Source organism: Vairimorpha necatrix, chromosome 9, assembly GCF_036630325.1.
Source record: "Vairimorpha necatrix chromosome 9, complete sequence".
Classification (NCBI taxonomy): domain Eukaryota; kingdom Fungi; phylum Microsporidia; family Nosematidae; genus Vairimorpha; species Vairimorpha necatrix.
This window is the reverse complement of record NC_088824.1, coordinates 892,942-916,555: the sequence shown is the minus strand read 5'-3', so window position 1 is coordinate 916,555 and position 23,614 is coordinate 892,942. Positions and strand designations below refer to the sequence as shown.

General features: G+C 27.8%; 10 protein-coding genes across 10 annotated transcripts; 5 read left to right on the top strand and 5 right to left on the bottom strand.

Annotated features, from left to right (window-relative positions):
• Positions 1–7,032: 7,032 nt before the first annotated feature.
• Positions 7,033–8,043, top strand: VNE69_09153 (DNA repair RAD51-like protein 2; the record flags this gene model as incomplete). Its single annotated transcript, XM_065474673.1, has 1 exon — positions 7,033–8,043. One exon carries the CDS (start codon positions 7,033–7,035, stop codon positions 8,041–8,043), a length of 1,011 nt encoding a protein of 336 aa, XP_065330745.1.
• Positions 8,044–8,154: 111 nt separating this feature from the next.
• On the top strand, positions 8,155–8,724 carry VNE69_09152 (putative ubiquitin-conjugating enzyme E2; the record flags this gene model as incomplete). The annotated part of the gene is made up of 1 exon (XM_065474672.1): positions 8,155–8,724. The coding sequence occupies one exon, from the start codon at positions 8,155–8,157 to the stop codon at positions 8,722–8,724; it is 570 nt and encodes a 189-aa protein (XP_065330744.1).
• A 181-nt stretch (positions 8,725–8,905) lies between these two features.
• VNE69_09151 (uncharacterized protein) lies at positions 8,906–9,454 on the bottom strand (the record flags this gene model as incomplete). The annotated part of the gene is made up of 1 exon (XM_065474671.1): positions 8,906–9,454. The coding sequence occupies one exon, from the start codon at positions 9,452–9,454 to the stop codon at positions 8,906–8,908; it is 549 nt and encodes a 182-aa protein (XP_065330743.1).
• A 1,286-nt stretch (positions 9,455–10,740) lies between these two features.
• Positions 10,741–11,445, top strand: VNE69_09150 (cleavage and polyadenylation factor subunit (PCF11); the record flags this gene model as incomplete). The annotated part of the gene is made up of 1 exon (XM_065474670.1): positions 10,741–11,445. One exon carries the CDS (start codon positions 10,741–10,743, stop codon positions 11,443–11,445), a length of 705 nt encoding a protein of 234 aa, XP_065330742.1.
• A 1,418-nt stretch (positions 11,446–12,863) lies between these two features.
• VNE69_09149 (uncharacterized protein) lies at positions 12,864–13,136 on the bottom strand (the record flags this gene model as incomplete). The annotated part of the gene is made up of 1 exon (XM_065474669.1): positions 12,864–13,136. The coding sequence occupies one exon, from the start codon at positions 13,134–13,136 to the stop codon at positions 12,864–12,866; it is 273 nt and encodes a 90-aa protein (XP_065330741.1).
• Positions 13,137–13,398: 262 nt separating this feature from the next.
• VNE69_09148 (uncharacterized protein) lies at positions 13,399–13,704 on the top strand (the record flags this gene model as incomplete). The annotated part of the gene is made up of 1 exon (XM_065474668.1): positions 13,399–13,704. One exon carries the CDS (start codon positions 13,399–13,401, stop codon positions 13,702–13,704), a length of 306 nt encoding a protein of 101 aa, XP_065330740.1.
• A 197-nt stretch (positions 13,705–13,901) lies between these two features.
• VNE69_09147 (MULE domain-containing protein) lies at positions 13,902–14,519 on the top strand (the record flags this gene model as incomplete). The annotated part of the gene is made up of 1 exon (XM_065474667.1): positions 13,902–14,519. One exon carries the CDS (start codon positions 13,902–13,904, stop codon positions 14,517–14,519), a length of 618 nt encoding a protein of 205 aa, XP_065330739.1.
• A 124-nt stretch (positions 14,520–14,643) lies between these two features.
• VNE69_09146 (uncharacterized protein) lies at positions 14,644–14,988 on the bottom strand (the record flags this gene model as incomplete). Its single annotated transcript, XM_065474666.1, has 1 exon — positions 14,644–14,988. One exon carries the CDS (start codon positions 14,986–14,988, stop codon positions 14,644–14,646), a length of 345 nt encoding a protein of 114 aa, XP_065330738.1.
• Positions 14,989–17,572: 2,584 nt separating this feature from the next.
• On the bottom strand, positions 17,573–18,055 carry VNE69_09145 (uncharacterized protein; the record flags this gene model as incomplete). The annotated part of the gene is made up of 1 exon (XM_065474665.1): positions 17,573–18,055. The coding sequence occupies one exon, from the start codon at positions 18,053–18,055 to the stop codon at positions 17,573–17,575; it is 483 nt and encodes a 160-aa protein (XP_065330737.1).
• Positions 18,056–19,722: 1,667 nt separating this feature from the next.
• On the bottom strand, positions 19,723–20,203 carry VNE69_09144 (uncharacterized protein; the record flags this gene model as incomplete). Its single annotated transcript, XM_065474664.1, has 2 exons — positions 19,723–19,812; positions 19,850–20,203. 2 exons carry the CDS (start codon positions 20,201–20,203, stop codon positions 19,723–19,725), a joined length of 444 nt encoding a protein of 147 aa, XP_065330736.1.
• Positions 20,204–23,614: the final 3,411 nt, after the last annotated feature.

The window sequence follows — 23,614 nt, the reverse complement described above, 5'->3', positions numbered from 1 at the left end:
TCGCTCTTTATTTTTCATTTGATTAATATCCTTTTCCATGTTTATTCGACTCAACGCATCTGCTGCCACCATATCATCATGTTTTTTATATTCAATACTAAAAACATATTCATGTATATTTTCGATTGTAAATTTATTCTGTTATTATTGAAGAACGGTTTGTTTCTTATCTCCACCAGTGTTTTGTGATCCGTTTCTATCTTGAATTTTCTACCTCTTAACTCGTATTTAAATTTATCAATGACCCAATATATCGCAAGCATTTCCTTTTCTGATATTCCATATCTTATTTCGGTAGGTGTTAGCTTTTTAGATACCTATTGTATAGCAACAATTCTCCACTCTCATTCTTCTGAAGTAACACCGCATCCAATCTCAAATTGCTAGCGTCTGTTCTTAGTATGAACTCCTTATTATAGTCCGACAATCTTAGTCTTCCCATATTTCTTAACACATTTTTGTATTCCAGTAAATTCCTTTTTCATCTCTTCCGTTAATTTCCATGAATTGCCATTTTTCTTCAAACTATCCGTCATTTTCAACGTCAACCCGTCATAATCTTTTATAATGGTATGAACCACCCAGTAAATCCTAGAAATCTTCTTAATTCCGTCAAAGTTTATGGATCTGGATACTCCAAGGCTCCATTTTTCTTTATTTCGTCGGCCTTCATGTCTGTTCCATTCGGCGTCACACCTAATAGTTTTACTTCCGCTTGTCTAACCCGTATTTTAATATTTTATTTCTCTGAATTCTTTCTAAAACCTCTCTTACTAGTTCATCGTGTATACGTAATTTGTTGGCATGTATAACTATATCGTCCATGTATACCTCAACGCCTTTTTCTGTGCAATCCTCAAAAATCGTTTTCATCGTTCGCTGTAGTATCTGTGGGGAATTTTTGTATCCCATCACCATACTATTCCATTCGTAAACTTTTTATTAAATTCAACGCCATATTATGTTTATCTTTTTCTTCGATTTCAAAATGGCAAAATGCTTCTTTGCAATCAGCCACAGTAAATATTATCGACTTTTGGGTAGCTCTTATTATTTTCCTGATATTCGTTAGCTCATACGAGTCTTTCTCGACTAAAGCATTTAACCCTATAAAGTTACTAACTACTCTTACTATACCGTGGGGTAAGTATCGCTCTTATTGAGTTTTGTAAATTAAGATGACAATCTTCTTATAATTTTTCTATTTTCTAAATCATTAATATATTCCTCAGTCTGTTTGATCAAAGCCTGTGGGATCGTCTGTCCCTTTCTGACTATCTTCTTACCCTCTGGAGTATCTATCTTACACTTCTCTAATGTACAATAACTTATAACCTCATCTCCTTGTTTAAAAACTTCTTCATATTCCGCTTTGAGATCTTCCAACGTAAATTCCCTCTTCAGTAATCTTCTTTTCGTCTCTTTATTGCTCGCATATATTCTTTCTTTATGTCTTCTATCACTATTATTATATTGCTTTAACTTAATTCGTTTTGTATTTGCACTTGGTTTATATTTTTTTCTATCATTACTGCTACTACGACTGCAACTTTCGTCTAACTTTAAGTACGGATTATACTTTTATTATTTTCCCGTTATTTTTCCTTCCTACATTGCAGATCTAGCCATATGGCCAAATTTGTTACAATTAAAACAATTCCTATTCCTTCATAAATCTTTACTGGATTCCTAAAACTAAATCTTTCTGTTGCATTTCTTTCTCACGCTTTCTATAACATTCTCACTTATAGCCTCCATAAGTTCTCTCCTATTTTCTTCTTCTTTCTTTTCTAAACATTTCCTCCTCCAATTTCTCGATTATTTTATAATATTCGTCCTCTTTACTAATTCTTTCTACCATAGAATTTTTTATTTCTTCACGTCCTTCGATAAATATTCTCTGCTTCCACATACTGAATTCTAATTCCTCCATCTCTAACCTATAGATAATTCTTCTAACTTCCTTTAATAGCTTTTTGGCCTCTAGACCACAGTCCACACTTTTAAACTTTCGATTCGGTATCGCCCTTATGTCTTTATTTGTCTTAATAGGGAATAGAAATTATACAAATATATCACATAATATTTCATTCGAAAGCTTTTATTTTCTGCTGACGACACGTATTATATTATAGATATATATATATATATCGTCTTCATTCTAGTCATTTTTTGGCTTAATAATTACATTAACTATAAATATAAGCATCTGAATATCTTGATTTCTTCTTCGTAGGTTTGTAATCCCAAAAGATATTTTTTTGTTATGTTTTTTATATTAATTTATCCGGATTTTTAGTGATTTTTTGATAAATATAAATGCATGAACGAAGATTTAACAGGATTCATAGTTTTGACTTATTAAAATACAGCTCCAAAAAATTATCAAGAATCGTATCATGTCAATTTCTCCTTCCATATTTTATAGCCCATTTATTTATCTAAAAGCGAAAAAAGTGACATTGTATATTTACAACTATCTTATTAAACGTTATAGTTGTTCTATAATCTTTTGTAATATTAATATATGAAACGCATATTTGATCGAAAAAATATAACTTTATATGTTAATTCTTCGTTTCAAAAAATTAAAAAAAAATGAAATAAAAACAAACAACATCTTCCTTTTTAGCGAGCAAAATAGTACAAGTAAAAAAAAAAGAATATTATTTTTTTTTGGAATTATATAACAGTCATTGCAAATTTACATCTGAAACGTAGATCTTAGTCGTATTTTCAAACTCAGACTTTTGAATGTACAATATTTTCCCAAATAATATAACACTAAAGTTATTTATGTAATATATGTTTTTGTGTGGCTAATGTCTTCAATTAAAAAAAAAAATTTATAAATTTTTTAGAGTTAAGTCTACATTCGGATTCTTTTTTCATTAACCTCATATATAGGTATACAAATAAAACGTTATTAAAAAAAATTAATTAAAGATTTCATTGTTACTAAAAATATTATCAAAAAATTCTCTTTCCTTGTGTTGTGTATAAGATAAGTATGCTTAGATCATTTATGTATGTAGGATCCAGCGTTGACACGCATAAAAATACGTAAAAAATAAGATATAAAGGAAGCACACACAATCTTCAAGTAGATTGTTTAATTAAAATGTTTTTTGATATAAGATATGAGAGATTTGTTTATCTCTTAAATTTTACATTTTACTTCGTTTTTAAAAAAATTTTAAAATTACTACTTATTTAAAGAAAATAGATGATATTTCGAGTTTTTTATAATAAAATTTTATTTAAAGTCTTAGCTACAATAGTAGGGGTTTCCGGGCCAAGAGATCACCTCAAAAGTCAAATTTACGGTTTTAAAGAAAAGAAATTTCTATACTAGTAGAAGATATCTACCCCATAGCCAAATGGTAAAAAATTCATTTTAAAAAAAATTGAAACCTAAAAAAAACCTTTAATTTTTACTAGTAATATGCAACTCAAGATCAGTCATACTTTTTTCTCATTGTTTTACGTAATTTTTCTTTTAGAGTGTAAAATTTTTTTTATATGGGTAAATTTTCAGTAAAATTTAAAAAAAATTTCATATATTTTTGTGAAATAAAAGATCCACGCATAAAAAATCCATGGTCTTTTCTATGGGTGGATCTCTTAACCCGAAAATCTGTACTTTCACTAATTTTAAAAGTATATTTGAAGGTATGCTTAATGGATGACAATCTATTATTGCGATGTGATAAGGAACAACATAATTAGTTACTTTTTTTCTAAGAACACAAATAGACCATTTCTCATATTATCTATCTCAAATTTGAATAATATTTCTCACATACTATCATTTGAAATCGAGTTTTTTTTCTATGTACAAGAAAATTAATATCTTGGTAATTATAATGTTACAAGTAACTAACCCTCATTGGTCGCATCATGTTTGAGTAATTTTTAGTGACAAACTAATTCGTCTGGAATTTTTCACTACTATATATTCAATCCTAAAATTTCTAACGAATATCAAACTTCTTCGAATGCATGTTTGGGGAATAGTCCTAGTTGATGTTTTGTTAAAACCTTTTTTCTGCTCATTCCAATATATGTATTATAAATACGATGTTTTTGAACAATTACAAAGTCTATGCAAAGCTGTTTATATTGTATCCTTCAATAACTGTTATTATCGCTTTAAGGCTCTTAGTGGTCAGTCAGACTATAAAATTAAAATTCCAAGTTTTTTCGAACGCTTTTTTCCTTTTTACTTTTAAATAAAAAGACCAGTCAAATTATAAATATTTTTTATTAGTTAAAATCCAACACCACCACAATAAAATTTTTATTTCGCTCAAATCAATTATGTCAATCATGGTTCGTTCCATCGAACTCGAGGCCTACATATAGGCTTAGCGCTTTTTATTATTTAACGAATGCAGTGGTCCAAATGTGATGCATACATAGACAACTTTACTTATATGTCCCTAGGAATTGTTGAAAAAACCTTTTTGAATGATGCTCTAAATCTGTTAAATCCCTAATGATGAAGCTTATAAAAAGTTTTACATGTTATTTTACAACTTAAAAAGCTTCAATATGGTTTCTCTTTGGCTGTATCCTTTAGACTCGTCCCTTAAATATAACATTATCTGCAAAGAGATTTTAATGCTTTTTAACAAACTTTTGTATGTTTCGTATATAAAACAACCTCATATTTTTGCCTTATAAAATTCACTAATAAATTATTGTAATGAACAACTTTTGGAGGAAAATTCAATTTATATTAGTTCTGGTTTTTTACAATTATCAAATGTCTATGACATTAATTGTTTTCAAACATTTTTTTTATAGTGGACAAAAGTTATGTGGTGTACTTAAAGTTCTCGGCGCGCTAGTCAGAATCCATATTTCGTCCAGAGCGATTTATTTATATTGTTTATGATCTTGACGGGTCTATGTAGGAAAACACAAGATCCAACGATGGTATGACAATGAATTAACTTTTGTTAATATTTTCATACAAAATAATACAAACTACGATTTTTTTGTTCATCAAAGAAAAAAGTTAAACAATATAACGCTCAAAATTACAATAAAATAATATTTAGAACATCTTTTTGCGATCAATAATATAGACAGAAAAATATAAAAAAACTTAAATATTATATGAATTGGTTATGATGTACTTTTAGTTTTAATTATATGTTCATTACTTTAAATCTTTAAGTTTAATTTGTAGATAATCACGTTTAATATATTTTTTTTGATAAAAGAATAAAAATGTTGGGTAATACTTATTAATTTTTTTTCCTTACAAGTACGATGTGTGGAACCTCTTAGATAGGGGCAGAGAATTTGGGGTGATCTTTTACATCTAGTTCTATAGCCTTCTTACTCACTTTAACTCCCACTATAATTTTCACTGGCGTAACAATCTCCGCCAAATCCATTGGACATTGGCACCAGGAGAATATTTTCTATATATACCACCAATCACGCCCAAAGTGACAGTGAGCCCAAAACAAATATACTTAAGTGGCATGAGTTAAATAACCCGAATATCAAATTATCGTACTGCCTCAAAGGTTTATCAATCGATGAAACTTGCACACGTTTTTATAAACATATCTTAAAGTGCATTATAGGCTTGGCCGATAATTAGTTTTAAACTAGTTTCGAGCAGAGTGCTAAATTATAGGCAAGGCTTAAACCAATTACCGCCCTTCTTTACATATTATAGTCCCTTGTATGTGCTACTAACGGCTTGATAACCAACAATATCTCTTATGACAATGCAATAAGTTCAATTCATAATTAATTCTAGTATTAAGATTCATTTTGCACCTAAGTTAATTCTTCGGTGTCTTTAATTTAACTACCTCGATGAATAACTTATCGACTACATATAATGCTTAGATATTTAAGGTGTTACAGAATATTTTTTTTAGTGCATGTCGTGAACGAATATAGTCCTGAATTTATCAATACAATGATTTGAACAGACAAACCACGAACACCCAAATAAAATTTCTATACCACAATCGTAACCGCTTCTTTAGGTATTTGCCAAATATGTGAAATAACATGCAGGTTGAAAACCAGAACAGATATAATTCTCAATGATGCTTCTTATTGAGCCCATATAAATAAAATGTTTAAATATATGTTCTTTATTACTATTTCGACAAGACTACGATGAGTGTAGTTAAGAGTTGCTTTGGAACTTCTCATGTAATATGTAATACCATTTCCTTATTTCTTGTTATGTATTCATAATTTTGGACTTAGGAGTTCTTGCTTACTTTGAGTTTCAGATCATTATCAATTGTATTATTAATCAGTTTTGATCTTATGATTAACAAGAAGACAATAGATATGCTTATAATACGGGGAGTATACACACAACGTTTTAGACAAGAAAACAAGAACACCTAAATAAAGTTTATACGTCTGGATATACAACCCAGGTTCTTTAAATTATATATTGCTTCATCTTTCAAGGCACGATGCCCAAAATAAAATTTGGATGTTTGGGATTTGAACTAAAGACCCTTTGTAAAAGACCGAAATCCTAACCACTTTACTTTAAACCTCGAATTTTATTTTTGCTACAACAAAGCCAAGAAAAATCAACAATGAAAATCATCATCTTGCTCTAGCTCGCGGCCTGAATAATATAAGCCTTAATAGGATCATAAAATAATTGTTTATATGTTGATTAAATATGTTTTATTTGTGCTAAAATATAATGCATTTACACACTTCGAAAATCTTTTATATATGATTAAAATAAATGCCAGATTGTAATTATAAGTTTAATATTACCAATATAAAAGTTTATAGTCGTATTACCTTATTGTTTGATTACCTTAAATATTTTGTTGCCCTTCTGTTGTACAAAAATACCTTGTTCATCATATTAAGAACATTAAAAAATAAACTTGTCCATATTGACATACATTTAATCTGACTTTGTTCGTTTTTTACAATAAAGTTAACCTTATTTTATTTTTAGCCAACAAACTCTTTTGTTTATGCAAAAAAACTATAAATTCGCTTAGTTTTTTTCATGCAATGTTAGAAACCGACTCTTCCCACATGCAGAAATCTGCAGACGAAGAACAAGGGAATTTAGATATTCTTGTCAATTCAGGAATATCTCTCCAAGACATAAACAAATTAAGGGCATCAGGTATTTGCACATTAAAAGGGATTCTCATGACACCAAGGAAATCTTTAGTAAAAATTAAAGGCCTTAGTGATATCAAAATTGAGAAGATGAAAGATGTGGTGAATAAACTTCTCAATGTTGATTTTATGACTGCGTCAGCTTACGCAGTAAAAAGAGCTCAATTGTACAGAATAAGTACAGGTAGTTCAGATTTCGATGCTTTATTAGGAGGAGGTATACAAACAATGAGTATTACTGAAGTATTTGGTGAGTTCCGTACCGGTAAGACGCAGTTGGCTACTACAATGTGTATTACAGTACAACTTTCTGAAGAATTAGGGGGTGCCAATGGTAAGGCTGCTTTTATAGACACTGAGGGCACATTTAGACCAGAAAGGTTAAGAGAAATAGCAGTTAGGTTTAATTTGGACCCAGATGAAGCCTTAGATAATGTTATTTATGCTAGGGCATACAATAGTGAGCACCAGAATGAGTTAGTCCAAAATCTTACAGTTAAATTTGCAGAAGATCCCAAGTATAAAATATTAGTAGTAGATTCAATAATTTCATTATTTAGAGTAGATTTTAGTGGAAGAGGTGAATTAGGAGAAAGACAACAAAAACTCAATCAATTCTTGTCTAAATTGATAAATATTTCTGAGGAGTTTAACATAGCAGTGTTTATAACGAATCAGATGATGGCCGATCCATCAGGGGCGATGACCTTTGTGGCTGACCCTAAGAAGCCCATAGGTGGGCATGTCTTGGCCCATGCGTCTACAACAAGGATTTCTTTAAGGAAAGGTCGAGGGGAGACAAGGGTGGCAAAGATTTATGATTCTCCAGATTATGCAGAATCAGAGGCGACATATGCGATCACAGAAGGAGGAATAAGCAATGCGACAGATTCATAAATAAATATTATTATATTATTATACTAGGCATATTTATATTATGCACAAGTACTATAAATAACATAAATTTGTAAGTTTTTATTTTCTTTACTTTTTTGCCCTTATTCTGAAATGAGTTCAAATAAACTATCAGCTGCAGCTTTAAAAAGACTCGTCAACGAAGAGAAACTTCTCAAAAAAGAGACTGATCATATTTTCATGGCATTCCCTAGGACCATAAATGGAAAAACAATTTACAAGACATGGGATGTCTATTTCCGTCTCTATGATGAAAATTCGCTCTACAAAGGCAAAATAATAGAAGCAGAGATCACTTTTCCTGAAGATTACCCCCATCACCCACCTAAGTTTGTTTTTAAGACTAAAATGTTCCACCCGAATATTTACGAGGATGGTAAAGTCTGTATTAGTATTTTAGAGGAGGACTCGCCCGGCCCACTGGGCTGCGGGGCGCCTGAAGACAGGTGGTCTCCTGTTCAGAATATTAGAGTCGTGTGTTTGTCTATGGTCATTTTACTTGATAATCCCAATCCCGATTCTCCTGCCAATGTTGATGCCGCAAAGATGTTTAGAGAAGTGCCTAATGACAATTATAAGAAACAAGTTAAAGAATTAATAGAGACAGAGGATAAAAAGAGTAGAAAGAAACAGAATGTATTCAAGATAATAAGTAAATTGTAAAATAAATGCGTTTACTACATTTTTAACTTATATTTATATAATATCTTAACATTTTATATTTAATTTTTATCAAATTTATAATTATAATATTCGTATTGAATTTATAATTTTCTAATTATATTTTTAATATAGAATTTGTAATTTAAGTAGCTATATTGAATTTATTTGCTTTATCTTTTTTTCATAATTGATTTATAAATAATAAATAGTAAATTAATACCGTTGTAATTAACCTACTACTAATATTTTTTATATTAGAATAATCACAGAATAAACTCACAACAAGACTCAGTATCTTAAAATCTAATATGTAAAGAAATAAGAAAAAGAAACATAAAAAATCTAACCTAAATACAGGAAAAAGCCTGAGAATTAATAATAATAAAGAGTATAAATCCTTATTAAGTAGAACAAGAGGTGTAAATAAATCTAAACTAAGCCTCTTATTAAATTGCTTATTTTTTAAATCTTTACTTTGATATTTTGGAGCTTCTACAATATTATAATCTTCATTAATAGAATGTTCTATCTCTTGACTTTTTTTATCTTTCTTTATCGCACTATTCTTAACTTCTTTACTTTTTTCATTTCTCTCATCAAAAACTGATAAAATTGTATACTCACTTAATACTGAGCGATATTCCTTCTTTCTTAATAAAATATCATCTGTCACATACTTAATTCTACTTATTATAACTTTATACTTTCTAGACTCATATGGTGGAGACATCTTAAAATAAATTAAAATGACGTCACAAAAAAACAACAAACAAATCACTGAATGATCTACACTAACCAGAAAAGACATAATAATACTACTTACCTCTACATAATAAACATATACAGACAAATCAGTAGACTTAATTAATAATGACATACTGTAATATGTATTAGTAAGTATATAAGAAAAAGATAAGAAATATAAGAAAGGATACCACAAATAAAGTAGAATTAGAAGACTGCCTAGTGCAAATCTGAATCTTGTAGATAAAAATAAAGTAGAAGTTTTGTGTAAAAGTAAACCAAAGAGAAGCATGTAGATATGTCTGGAAGAAGAATAGAAATGGAGAGAGATGATGAAGAGCTGAAGGTTATAAAAGAAGAATAAAGAAGGTCTAATCATTTATAAACAAAACAGAATGAAATTTATTATTATTTTGAAACATAAACAAACAAAAAATCTTTTAAGAAGAGTCTTGTTATTTACATGCGCTGTTGGTAAATAATGTATTAGATTTGAGTCTGGAATTTTTTTATGATTTGGTAAATATTTGTCAGTAAATTAGCTTATACTATTTAAAGAAAAAATGCAGACTAAATAATATTTGGTAGATGTGTTATAAGTTATAGTTTTAAGTCTCGGTGTATATTCACAAATTTAGCTCGCCACAAGTTTATTGTTTGCTAAGTTTATGTATAAGATGAAGGGGAACCACATGATTTGTATTAAAATGTAATATGAGATGCTCCTCATGTTATCCATCTTTCCACATATCACAAAAAGATTTTTATTTAATTTTTGCCCCTCTTTTTTTTTGTTTTTTTAAAATGGCTAATCTACTTATTTTATGCTTATCTACTCAAAGCGATGTAAAATATAGATTTAATACTGAAATTTGACTATTATACATGCGTATATCATTTGTAAAAACATGTTTATCTTGGTTTTTAATTTTAGTTACCAAATACCGTCAGAACGTTTTTTAAGTTTATTTAGCCCTCGCCTGTAAATAACAAAAAAAACAACCATCTAAAATTATAAAGTAGTGCTATAAATTGAGTTTTCAAATACCTATAACATTTAATCTTTACATTTGACTTTGAAACTATTTCTTTCTTAAAATGATTATTTTTTCCTATAAAATTCTTTATTTTCATAATGGAAACTCAAAAAGATTAAGATTAAACAAGGTACATACTCCAAAAGTCTTGTTCTCAAACGGGAAAACATACGCTAGTATTTAAAAATTCTCAAATAATATAGAAATTCTAATTTCCTAATATTTTATTACCCCAATGGATATTTTTACAGATCTAATGAAGAAATTACAAAAAAATGATAAAATAACTCTCAACGTCTTAGTTATGATCTCCGAAAGTCAATCTGACTACGAGTCTATTGGTAAATCTATTTTATTATACTACAAAACTTGTACCAATCCTGAAAGCATAAGATGGTTCTTAACTGTCTTATGTGAGAAAGATGAAAATTATTTAGAATATTTTTCAAGATATTCAAAACTCTTTGACTCAAAAAATGATAATTTGACCAACCTATTTTCAAAATATAAAAACACAAAAAAAATAAAACTCTCTCCGCCGCCCAAAGAGAATGTAAAAACAGATGATTTAATGTACAACATTTTATTTGAGAAAGTTCAGTGTAAATTATGCGGCTTACGGTATAAAGAAAATGATCCTTCGTATGATGTCCATATAGAAGACCATATGAGAAAAACGAGAGCACTAGATGAAAAGAGTACGCTTAGTAGGGAATATTTCTCAACATTTGACGGGTGGATAAAAAATATGGAGAAAATAACATTAAATCTTAAAATTGATAAAATTGAGAAAGTGATTTATAGTGGGGGAACATGTTTATGTAAAATATGTGGACATAAAATAGAGACAGTTTGGGATGAAGAAGAAGATGAATTTGTGCTTAGTACAGGAGTTAAATTAGATGAGGAAGAATATTGCCATAAGTCATGTGTCATATAAAAAAACAAATATACAAAATATCACTATTTCTGTTAGATAAATAAATTTATTTGTAAAAATATGATCAATCGGCAACTATATTTATTAGATTAATTAATTTAAAAAAATTTACTTTTTGATTTCTTCCTAGTTTTTTCTTAATAAAAAAAATTTTAAAAAACTTCGTCAAGGTTGTAATTAGATGTAAACGTGCATTAAAATTTGACATTTTTTTTTTTATTCCTTTTGTGCCACAATAAGTTTCCCCATAAAATATATTTAGCGAATTACAGAAAAGTCATCTTTTCTATGTGTATCAAATTGAAAGAATAATTTTCAAAATATTTGAAATTTATTTTAGAAGCTTTTTATTCAATTTTTTGCCCTTTTTTTGTTTTTTAGAGTCTGTATACACATATTTTAATCTTTTGTGTTAAAAAACAACAAATTTAGATTCTATGGTCTAATTTGATAATTACAAGTGCCACACTTAAAGTATTAACTTTTTATTATAATTTCTATTTTTGTAAAACTCATTATCAAAACATCGTCAGAATCGTTTTAAGAATTTATTTAAGGCTTCCTCAAAAAATTGTATAATTGTTAATTATTCAATAAATGTAAATATTGGGTGTCAAAATCATATTTAAAGACATTAGAAAGTCATTACATTGAATTATATATTTTTTATGAATTAAATTCTATATTAGGTTTTACTTAAAATACAATTTCTACTGTGCTGAAAAAATTATAATTTATACATTTTTAATTCCAACCTGAAAAAGTGGATTAAATAGATATGGAGGGTAAATAACTTTAGTTTTTAAAACGAAAAAGCGAATGCAGATATTTTGTAAAACTTTAATAAATTTTAGAGGGTAAAATTTCATATTGTTTTGAAAATTTATGATCTTTAATTTGTTTAGCAGCCTACACACTACTACGTACAAGACTCCTATTTTGTAGGGTTTCGTGAGAGTGCGTTAATTTTATAGCGCCGACATTATAAAATTGCGCTGGGGCTGAAAAGTCGTTTTATTGACTAGGTAAATAAAAACTTATGTTGACTCTAAAAATTAAGTTATTGAAAGTTGCAAAGGGGGCGTGGGAATAGATGCAAATCGGGTTAAACGTTAGCACAAATATAAACATAAAAATATTGTTAGATAATTCGCAATTAGCTAAAGCATATACATACACCAAAAAACTTATGCAAAGACTAAGTTTGATTAACACGTATTGAAATTGAATAAAACATATTAAAACGTGTTTACCGTGTTTACGAATTTTTTTTTGTTATATAAATAAAAATAATACTAATGTTTTACAAAGTACATTAAATAAACAATATTTAAAAAAATTTAATCGCGTGTATGTTCTCTTAGTTTCTTTTTAACCAAGTTTGACATCTTTTGACGTGTCTATTTTTTAAGTCTTAGCTATTCTTCACAAAATCCTCCCTCTGACAAATTTGTTCGTCTTACAAATTCAAAGATCGCACTCATTGTTATTTTATCGTGAAATTCTTTTGGTATTTTTTTCATTTCACTTTCATCCAATGATATCTTATCTGGGGGCATATCTTTAAGATATGGGCTAAACCTTTGTATTAGTTCTTTTTCAAGTTCACAAATCAATTCCCATTGTCTGTATACAGGGGTACCCGTAAATTCGCCTACAGGCGAATTTACGGTTTTTCGCCAAAAGTTCAAAATGGTTGTTTTTCGCCAAAAATTTTGCCCATAAAATTTTTCCTTTTTTTTCGCCGAAAATCTACCCTTAAAAAAATGAACGACAACTTTGAAATTTTTAAAGGTCAACGTGGAGGGCAAAATCTTATCTATGAAGATCAGATATACACTTTAGACTACAATAAGGACGGCACTATGCGATGGAGGTGCAGTAATAGGTCTTGTAGAGGTGCCATTATAATGAATGAACAAAACGAAATCGTTAAAAAAGTTATTCATTCACATGAACCAGTACCTGAGAAATGCATGTTTAAAAACAATCAAAAAAATAAAAGAACAAGTTGCTACAAGTAATGAAAACTCATTAGAAATAATAAAAAAACAACTCCCAGCATTGTCAACCAGCTTAGATATTACTAAAATGCCTTCCATAGAATATTTAAGAGATACAATCAAACGAACAAGAAATTCAAGACTCGGATTTATAACTGGTTGCATTATGGATATACCCGAAGTCCTGCAAGTAGATTCTAAAAAAATCGTTTTCTTAGATTTGATAGTGGTATGCAGGATAATGATAGATTTATAATATTTTTTTTCAGAATTCAAAAAAAGTATGATTGAAAAAATAGATACGTTCGTTGTCGATGGAACGTTTAAATCTTCTCCTCAAGGATTTTACCAAATTGTCGTCTTTCATGGACATATATTTGGCAAAAGTTTTCCATACATTTATATTTTACTCAAGGGAAAAAGTGAAAGGTCATATTCTAGAGCCTTCGATAAATGCAAGGAATTAGTTACATGAATGTTAAGAACTTTGTGACTGATTTTGAGAGAGGATTGGTCAATGCATTACGAATATCTTTCCCTGGAGCAAACTGTAATGGATGCTTGTTTCATCTTGGGCAGGCAGCCTATAAAAGAGTCGGGGCAATGGGGGACATAGAAAAGTTTAAAAACGATTCTAACTATAATCTAGTATTCAAAAAGATTCTTAGATTAGCTTTTGTGCCAATACGAGATGTTCTGGTTTTTTATGAAGATATTAAGAAATTTATAAAAGATAATTCAATTACAACCACAGCTAACTTTCAGTTATACTTTGAAAATAATTATTTAGTTTCCCATGTAACTAGAGAAGATAACGGCGGGAGAGCTGTCGCCAATATAAATTTTTGGAATGTACTTGATAGGGTAAAAAATGAAATTCCTCGGACTTCTAACAATGCAGAAAGCTGGAATAGAACCATAAACAAGAGGATGGAGACAAGAAATCCAAATATCGCTCTTTTTATTTCAAGAATACTCGATTGTGAAGAAATGGATATATATAATCTAAAACGTTATAAAAAAGGATTATTTGAAGCTAAAAAAAACCCAAAAAGCGGAGGAAAAAATTAGAATAATCGTTAAAAATTATAAACATTATTCTCGTGAAGAGTACATGAATGCTTTACTGCAACACGTGAATTTCAAATGCGAATAAGTTAATTCAATAAACCTATTTTTATTATAAATGCTTTTTTTATAACCAATAAATTTTAATTAAAATTATAATAAAGCTTTTCAAATCTTTTATTTTTTTCTTAATACCAATAAATTTTTTTTTATATTTTTTTGGCGAAAAACGAGCAAATTTTAATTTTTGGCGAAAAACCGTAAATTCGCCTACAGGCGAATTTACGGTTACCGTGTATACAGAGGTAAAATCCAATTCTTCTAGTGATAAAGAACGTCGTTTGATCTTTTTTTCCCGTTCTTCGGTCGAATCTTCTGTAATATCACTAAATTTTCGTTTGGAACCAGGCGGTCTTTCTTTTGTTAATTCAATTGTTGCAATCCAAAGACCAAGTGAGAACAAAACATTCATTAAAGGGTTGTCTCAAAAACATATTTATACTTTAAAAAATAAATAAAGGGGTGAATACTAATTAGCAGTTTGAGTATTGATTTTTTTCAAAAAAAAGAAACAAGCATGGTGCATAAATTTCGACCACTTTGAACGAAAAATTAGAAGAATAGCTAAAAAAAACTAACTATATCAAATTATGGTATTACTATAAGGCTTTAAACACTAAGTTCATGTTCCTTATAATTCTTGTTGTAGCCAATCAAATACTGACCAATCATCTGCTTACAGATGAACAGATTCGATTAGCTATAAAAAAAATTTTAAAACTTTTTAGTATAGAAATGAAAAATACAAATAAATTATTGAACAACATTATCTATCAAAAAATGTTATTTGTCTTAAAGGGGCCTTTTATGCATCTCCTTTTAGAAGTAGGTAAATTTGAAAAAAATTCTATGATTGTAGTACAATTTAACACAACCTTATGCTCTAGAATTGTTTATATTTATAACAATTAATTTGGTGTTATTATAAAAAAGTTTAGTATAAGTGCATGATAAAAATTTAAATTTTTGATGCAAAATTATATTTTTAATATGAGGAATGATCAGTAAGTATTATCCTTTTTTGCTCTAAATCTTTACTTTCGTTTTTTATGGTGCATCCCGAAATAATGAACGAGTCTTTAAATTAGAGAGCCTTTGACACCCTTCTTCATCTTTTCGCATATATTTAGTAAGAGTTTTTCTTCAACAAATAAAATACGATCATCTAAAAAATTAAACGGGATTCTTTTATTATGAATATATTGTAAATAAATTTTTCTAATAAACAAACTCTTATATCAATATCAAAAAAAAACTATAATATTATTATCGTTTGATCGTAAATTTTATCATGAAAAATAATTAAACTAAAATGTTTTGAACGTAATTAATTACATTTTTTTCGAAATGTGAAGCATCTTTACTTTTTTCAATTTTACTTTGGTAGTTATGAATTTAAAATGAAAAAAAAAATTTTAAAAGAAGAAAATCCTTTTTAAGTAACATAAAAAAGTGAAATTCATAAATAACAGATATCAAATCAATGATAATATTTTATATTTTTTCAGTTTCCTTTTATTTGTTTTAATGATACTTTATTCAGAAAATTGCATTTGCAATATAAAAAAGGAAGTTTCAGAAAACCCCTTAAAACAATTCTGAAGATATTTTGAACCTCTTATTAAAAATTAATAGCACATATATTTTTTATCGTATTTTTTACGCAATAATAATGTGCAAAGTGCTTTATTAAGTTTGTTTTGATGTTACATCAACACAATAATAAAAAAATAATTAGTTTATAAATTTAAAATCACAAAAAATATAAAAACGATTAATTATTTTCAAATGATAACATTTTAGAATATACCGAGAGTTATAATATATATATATATATATATATATATATGAAAAATGGGGGTTCATGATTGTTTTTGTGTGACGACGACGAAACTGTTTTTCTGCAAAGGATTTTATAATATGATTGAATTTTAATAATTAAACTATCAGTAAAGTTTTTTTCCGCGGTTGGATTGTTTTATTTATTTCGACGAAACAAATTCAAACTAATTCAGTAGATGCTATTTTTGAAAATAAAGTATTTATCGTTTACACATATTAGACTTGTTTTAATATTGAACAACGGATCTTACTTATAATTTAACAATCTTAACCAAAATTTCTGTAATTGCATAATATCCTAAATGTCGCAAATTATAATGGATGTATAATTCGAAAAATCAATGCCCATATCGTTTTTTCAAAGTAGTTTGCAAAAGAATCTTTTAATTTGTCCATATGCGTACTACAATCTTGTCTTCAAAAAAAAAGTGCGTAAATTTTATCCTTATGTGATATAGTATCTCAAAATAAGTAAAAATGTATTTTTAAAATATGATTAGACGAGCTTAAATTTTAATGAGAATGAATTTTTATACATATCTGCTTTTAATTATATAATACATCGTAATGATTTACATTTTTCAATTCAGTAAAGTTTTTCTAATGTATTAATGAGGTTTTTTTTAATTTATTAAATGGTGATTTTTATGAGGTTAATAAAGCCAAAAAACAATATCTTGTACAACTTTTTTATGAAAACGCGTGTAGTTATAATTTATTTCTACATTGTTTTGTTCATTAAAAAAGCTCGAATATCAATATATTAATTAAGTTTTGCAATTATATGAAAAGTAAATAATAGAACTTAACTATAATTCATTGAGATTTTCTAAAAGATTTGACGATTTTTTCTGCATTAAAATGAAATAAAAATCCTTTGAGCGGCAATTCAAATCCATATTGTTTATTAAATGACTCTCAATGACGATTGTCAAATATCTATGATTTAATTGGAGCATATAATCATACTTTTATGATTTATCATAAATCCATTGTCTTATATGTATCGTATTGTGATATAATAAACTTGTTTAACAATTTGATAGGTTCAAAAATCGTTTATAAATCTGAACCAATTTTTATTTATTTGGATTTTGCAAAATGAATTTTATTTAACATAGAGGAATTGTATTAAAAAACATTGTTTAAATACTTTATTCATCAGGTAACTCATAAATAGTTGCATAATTCGTTGTCATTTTCGTGTATAAAGAAGTAATAATACAGTCTCTTTCTAGTTCTATCATTTTTTTAGTAATAAAATAATCCTTCCACAACGGAGCAGTTTTCTTAATATAATCACCAAGTGCATCATTTCTAGTCTTTTCGTATAGTTTTTCTGGTATTTTTGCTATTTCACTTTTTTTTATATATGTCCTATTTATGACAACATCTTCTAGATATGGTTCCAAAAATTTAATTCTTTTTTCATTAAGTTCATCAAGAATCAAATGACGTCTTTTTTCAAAATCTCTTTTCAGTTCTTCTATTTTACTTTCAGCAAGTTTTTTCTCATTTTCAATTTCTAATTTAATTTCTTCCAGTTTGTGCATCTCTCTTTCCTGATTACTAGTAGAAATTATACTCGATGATATAAATGTTGTCACACAAATACCAAAAGAAAATAATAAATTCATTGTGGGGCTATTTTTTATTTTTTAACAAATATATTATTTTATAATTTAAAAAAAAAAGTCTAGGACGTACAATTAAATAATAATTTATGGTTTATTTTATTTAAATTGTTTTAAAATATTTATTTAATAATAAAAATCAATCAAGGATGATCGAATTAATGCATATAAAAATGCATTACAATGAGTTGTGAATATACCGTTCAATTTTTTTATTGTTTTAAATTTATGAGGCAATGTATAGAAAATGTTTAGATATATTTTTAACTTCATAACTTTTTTTTGTGGCGTACATAAAATAATAAAGTTTAGTGTGGACGATATTTTGACTGTTAATATTCATATACAAAGCAAAATAGATGCAGATTGTATATTATGGTCATTGATAATAAATTATAGCAAATAAAACGCAATAAAATACTTTATAAAAACAGTATATACCTAATATATGAGAGTAATTTGTATAGTCTTACACAACGATAAAAGATCATCAGTATTTATATGCTAATTTTATGATCTTGATCATTTGATTTAAAAAATCTATTATTTGTGAAATTGTGTACTTGTTGCGATTTTCTATTATGATCTAAGATATATTTAAAATTCATAACAACTTAATACATTATTTTAATATTTTGGAGTTTAAATAAATCAAATTAAAATTAAAATATCATATTTTTTGAATTAAACATTCTAATTTTTTTTTCTTTACAATAAGAGGTGGAAAGAAGCCTTACATAGGGACCAGATGGTTTGGGGTGCGATATTTATCCTACTGGTACTGTAATATTTTAATCACTAAAACTATCATTATATAACTTACCGGTGCAGCAAGCTAATCCTTTATCATTGGATTTTGGCACCAGGAAACCCTACCATTTATACTCAAATCGCGCTTAGAGGGACCTCACAGAGGATGTATTTTTTTGACGTGTGATTCTATGGCTCGAGATAACAAAATCGTACTATCTATAAGGACCCACGACCATTAGTATCGTACACACGGCTCAATACACCGCCACATCACCAGCCCGGCATTTTATTGGACTGCGTCGACCACTAGTCACCCAGAAGTTTCGGCCATTATATTACAGAATCTTGTAACATAGTGTCTACGTGACTTTGTATTGCCCCACATCGTCTAGTCTAAAAATTTGCTCTATGATCCCACTGTAGAGTGCTCCAGTTATGTGCTCCAACTAGGCCGTATTGATTGATATCTGTAGTCATCTTCAATTAATCACAGGAATGATGCAGTTTTATCATTTTGTTGCGTTTCTACACCAGATGCCAGACTCCTTGTGGCTGATTGCACACAAGTTATTGAATCAACTTAATAATTATTGTTGATATTTTTTATCATCTGAGTTGTTCCAACAATATCAGAGAAAGTAAAAACAAAATTGGTGCCCCCAGGGTTTGAGCCCAGGCATTGCTCAACTGAATCATCGGCTTCAACCAATGGGCGTCGTTGTACTATGAAAATCCTAAGAAAGCATACCGAAATTATTTTTAGAAAGATGAAAGCTTTTTTAGAAAAAAAATTATCCGACATATATTTGTGCCAAATGATACAAAAAAAATTGGAAATATTCTTAGAATATAATTAAACCGCATTAACACCGAAAAGTGATATTCAATTCTGAAATTTTACATAAAATAAGTGTTTTTTAATTGTCTGTATTGTAAAAATCCTCATCGAATTCTTCTAAATCATCATATAAATCTCCAATTTTTTCATCTCGTGTCTTTTCTAACGCCTTTCTTCTTTTTTCATATATTTTCCACAATGGGGACATTTTTTTTAATATAGTTTCCAAGTGTCTCACTATTGGCATTTTCATATTCAAATTTAGGAATTTTTGGTATTTCTTCTTTTTTTATAAATGTCCTATCTGGGGAGATTTGTCCAAGAAATGGTCGTAATTTGTTCACTCTCTTTTTGTTAAGTTTGGAAAGAATATTTTTTCGTTGTTTTTCAAAATCATTTTTTAATTTCGCGTTTTTAATTTCAGAATTTTTTTTTGTTTGTTCAATCTCCTGTTTTAATTCAGCTATCTTGGTTTTTATTTTTTCTTTATTGCTAGGAGTATTATTTTTTAAAAATTCAATTGTCGCCATACATAGACTGAAGAAAAATAAATAATTCATTATGGGGTTGCTTTATATTTTTTTTTTAAGAGTTACACTTTTTTATTAACCAATAATTATATTATTGTGGAAGTGTATTAGATGTCAAATCACGTTACCACAACAAAAAAAATTCGTCGCAAAAAAACATGTAATAAAAATTATACCTAAAAGAGCTTAAAGTAAAAATCGAAACATATTATGGCTAAAGTGCACTATAGGAATGTTTTTTGAACTAGGTTTTTTTATTTTTTTTTGCCCCTTTTTTTGAAAAATGGAGGAAGAAAGATAGAGAGGAAGAAGAAAATTAACAAGTAGAATAAAAGATTTAATAAAGCAGCAAAGACTAAAGTAGAAGAAATTCTATTGAGCACGTACCTAAACAGATATAGTTTTGCGCTATTGGCTGATCTGTTTCTATTAGGTATAAAATTTTTTAGAGAACGCCAATTATCTTCTATGGTATTGGTATGAACTCCCGTGATTGGGTCTCTAAAGTGTAATGTATGGATAACCATATGGTGTTGGCTAAATAAAGTACCTAAAGAATGATAGGATTTCCACATGTCGCTATGTATAATATTTTTTCTATTACAAATTTTAATAAAAGTTCTGTTAGAGTTTTTTTATCTCTTTTTTTGATTGTACTAGTATTGTTTTACGTTTCATTGTACGTTCGGTCATTCCAAAATCCTTTCACTATCTTGCCTCGTTAGTTTTTATTTTTTCCTATCTTTGTCTCATCAAATTCTACTATTGTGTCCTCTCCGCCTATAATGGCCATTGATGACAAATACTTATCGTAAATATTCTTTTCTTTTAGTTTTTTTAATACTGTAGATATAGTTTTTTCAAATAACGTAAAATTTGATAAAAAACTTACGGGGATACCCAAGAATCTACAGATAAAGTATTTGTAATTTTAGTAAATGACAAAGTTAGTAATTACTAAAGAAAGAATCATGCCAAAAAGAAATTGTCTTTCGACATCCCTTCCAAGTCCAGGTTAGTAAATACTCCTTCTTACTTACTTTACGTATTTTACCTCCACATTGATCACAAATATTAGATGTTTTTTCTCTTATCAGTTCATTATATGTAATTTCTAATTCTTCTTTTGTTTTGATTTCTTCCTCCATTTTTCAAAAACGGGCAAAAAAAATAAAAAAACCCTAGTTCAAAAAATATTCCCATAGTGCACTTTAGCCCATATTATAACAAAAAATTGCGCGTTTCCTTAAATTTTTTAGCATTAATAAAATTTTTAGATCAAAAGAGGTATAAATTTTTCATAAATCATTTGACATTGACAGCAACTCGAATATAATCATATGTTTGGATATATATAAGCTTTTTAATAGATAGAAACAAAACTTGAGAACTTAATTCCCATTATTTTATTCAGGGGACGTTCCCAATAGTATCAGAGAACTGACTTTTTAAGGAATGAGTTATATGATGAAGGGGTTCTTGAGAGGCTAGAAAATAATTGACTTTTGACAGGGCATATTTTAGCCTATTTATGTACTTGCCCACGTAAGACAATTATTTAACAATGCTTCTTAAGACAAATATCTATAAAGTCACTCATTATTACATAAAAAAGCCACTAATGAGGGGAGGAAACTGGGAAGATGAAAACTCGAAAGGAACAGAAAATAAAAAACTGTGTAAAGTAAGCAATAATTTTACTTCGACAGGATTAAAACCCACTATTCAGGCATATTCCAGTTCCATGTGAACAGCAAAAATAAAGCTTTTGGAGATGAAAATTAATTCGAGAAAGACGGAAAATGCCCTCTTTTTAAATAAGAAAATTTAATAATTTGTTGTACTTAAAGAGGACATTTGAGGTATTTTTTCTAAGTGTAACTATTATTTTAAATGCTCTCCAATCAAAATCCTTATTACTAACATTATTTTAATATATGAGTATATTGAAAACAAAAATGTTTATTAACGAAAGACAAACAGAAATGTTTTCATAACGACTTCGATTAGTCATGAATCTTGTGAACAATTGATTGGTATTAAAAACATAAAAAATTTGTGTTGTAATTTGAAACTTTGAATGAGATCGAAAAACACAGAAAATTGATTTGATTTAAAGATGACTTAATTTTTTTGATTTTATCAGCAAACAATATGATTTTTTTATATTAAAACACGTCTTTAATGATCATCGAGGTTGAGATAAATTAAAACTGATATTCTTAAAATGATCTATGGATGACAAAGTCAGGATCTATGAATTGTTGATAGTTGTTAAATTAATAAACAAGCAAAAATCTAGTGACTAGTCCGTATTTAGATCAGCCGTGTTAAACTTTCCTCGTAAAATATAACATGAGAATGTAATTTTTCTTCAATATAGCTTTGCTTCAGTGAATGTCAATAGAAAATACAAATTATATTATTATTATTATAAACAAAAGTTAAATTTCAAGAAATCATATTTTTATCAGGGATTATTGTGGCGTGTTTTTGAAAGATTTAATATAGAATTTTGAGGTTGTTTCGTTTTTTATATTAAAAACAACAAAAATTTAAAGATCAATCTTGACGGCTTACGTCAGAAAAATCACGTAAGGCGGGCATGAGGAAGAGCTAGATGTATTGAATATAAAGACAGAAATAATGTTGAAATCATTCATTAAAATATAATAAACACTCTTTCTAGTGTCTAACAGAATCCCGGGCCAATAGAATTTTGAGCATGAAGAATTTATTTGTTCATAAGCTAACTTTAGCAATAAACGGTAATACAATCTCATAGTTTTTTGTCAAAGCGTTTTATATTAAAATTATTATTATGTCGAAGGATAACGGCAATTCTTCAATGTTTTTAATAAGAATTTTAAAAATAATTGTAAAATTAATAAACGAGTTTTGCCATGCAGATATAATGAAATTCTAATTATAAAAGTAATTTCTGTTTTGTATAAAAAACAAAAATATTAAAAAAATTGATTTTTGGCCAAAAAAAGAAGTAGCTCAGCTCACACACGAACTGCTGAGAATAAAATAATAGTAAAAAACGAAGAAAATCAAAAAACAAACTATATAACAAGCAAAGATGTTTCATAATCTCGTATTTATTTTATAATCGTAATCTTTCAAGCTAATCTCTAAGAAACATTTAAATACAGATCTTATGTTGTAACGGGCATTTTCTTTTTCCAAAAATGCAAAGATATTTGAAATTAGTTTTTGTAAAGAAAATATCCCTATTGTAAAATATTGTTTAATGATGATTATAATTATAAAAATGAGACAGTTAATTATTTTTTTTCTTTGATTTTTTAAATCAAAAATTATACAATAAATCAAAATTTTACACTTATAAATTTTGCAAAATTGGTTGTGGTAAAGCACTTTTTATGAATTATTATATCAGATTAATTTAAGTTTTCTTTTGGTAATAAACTATCT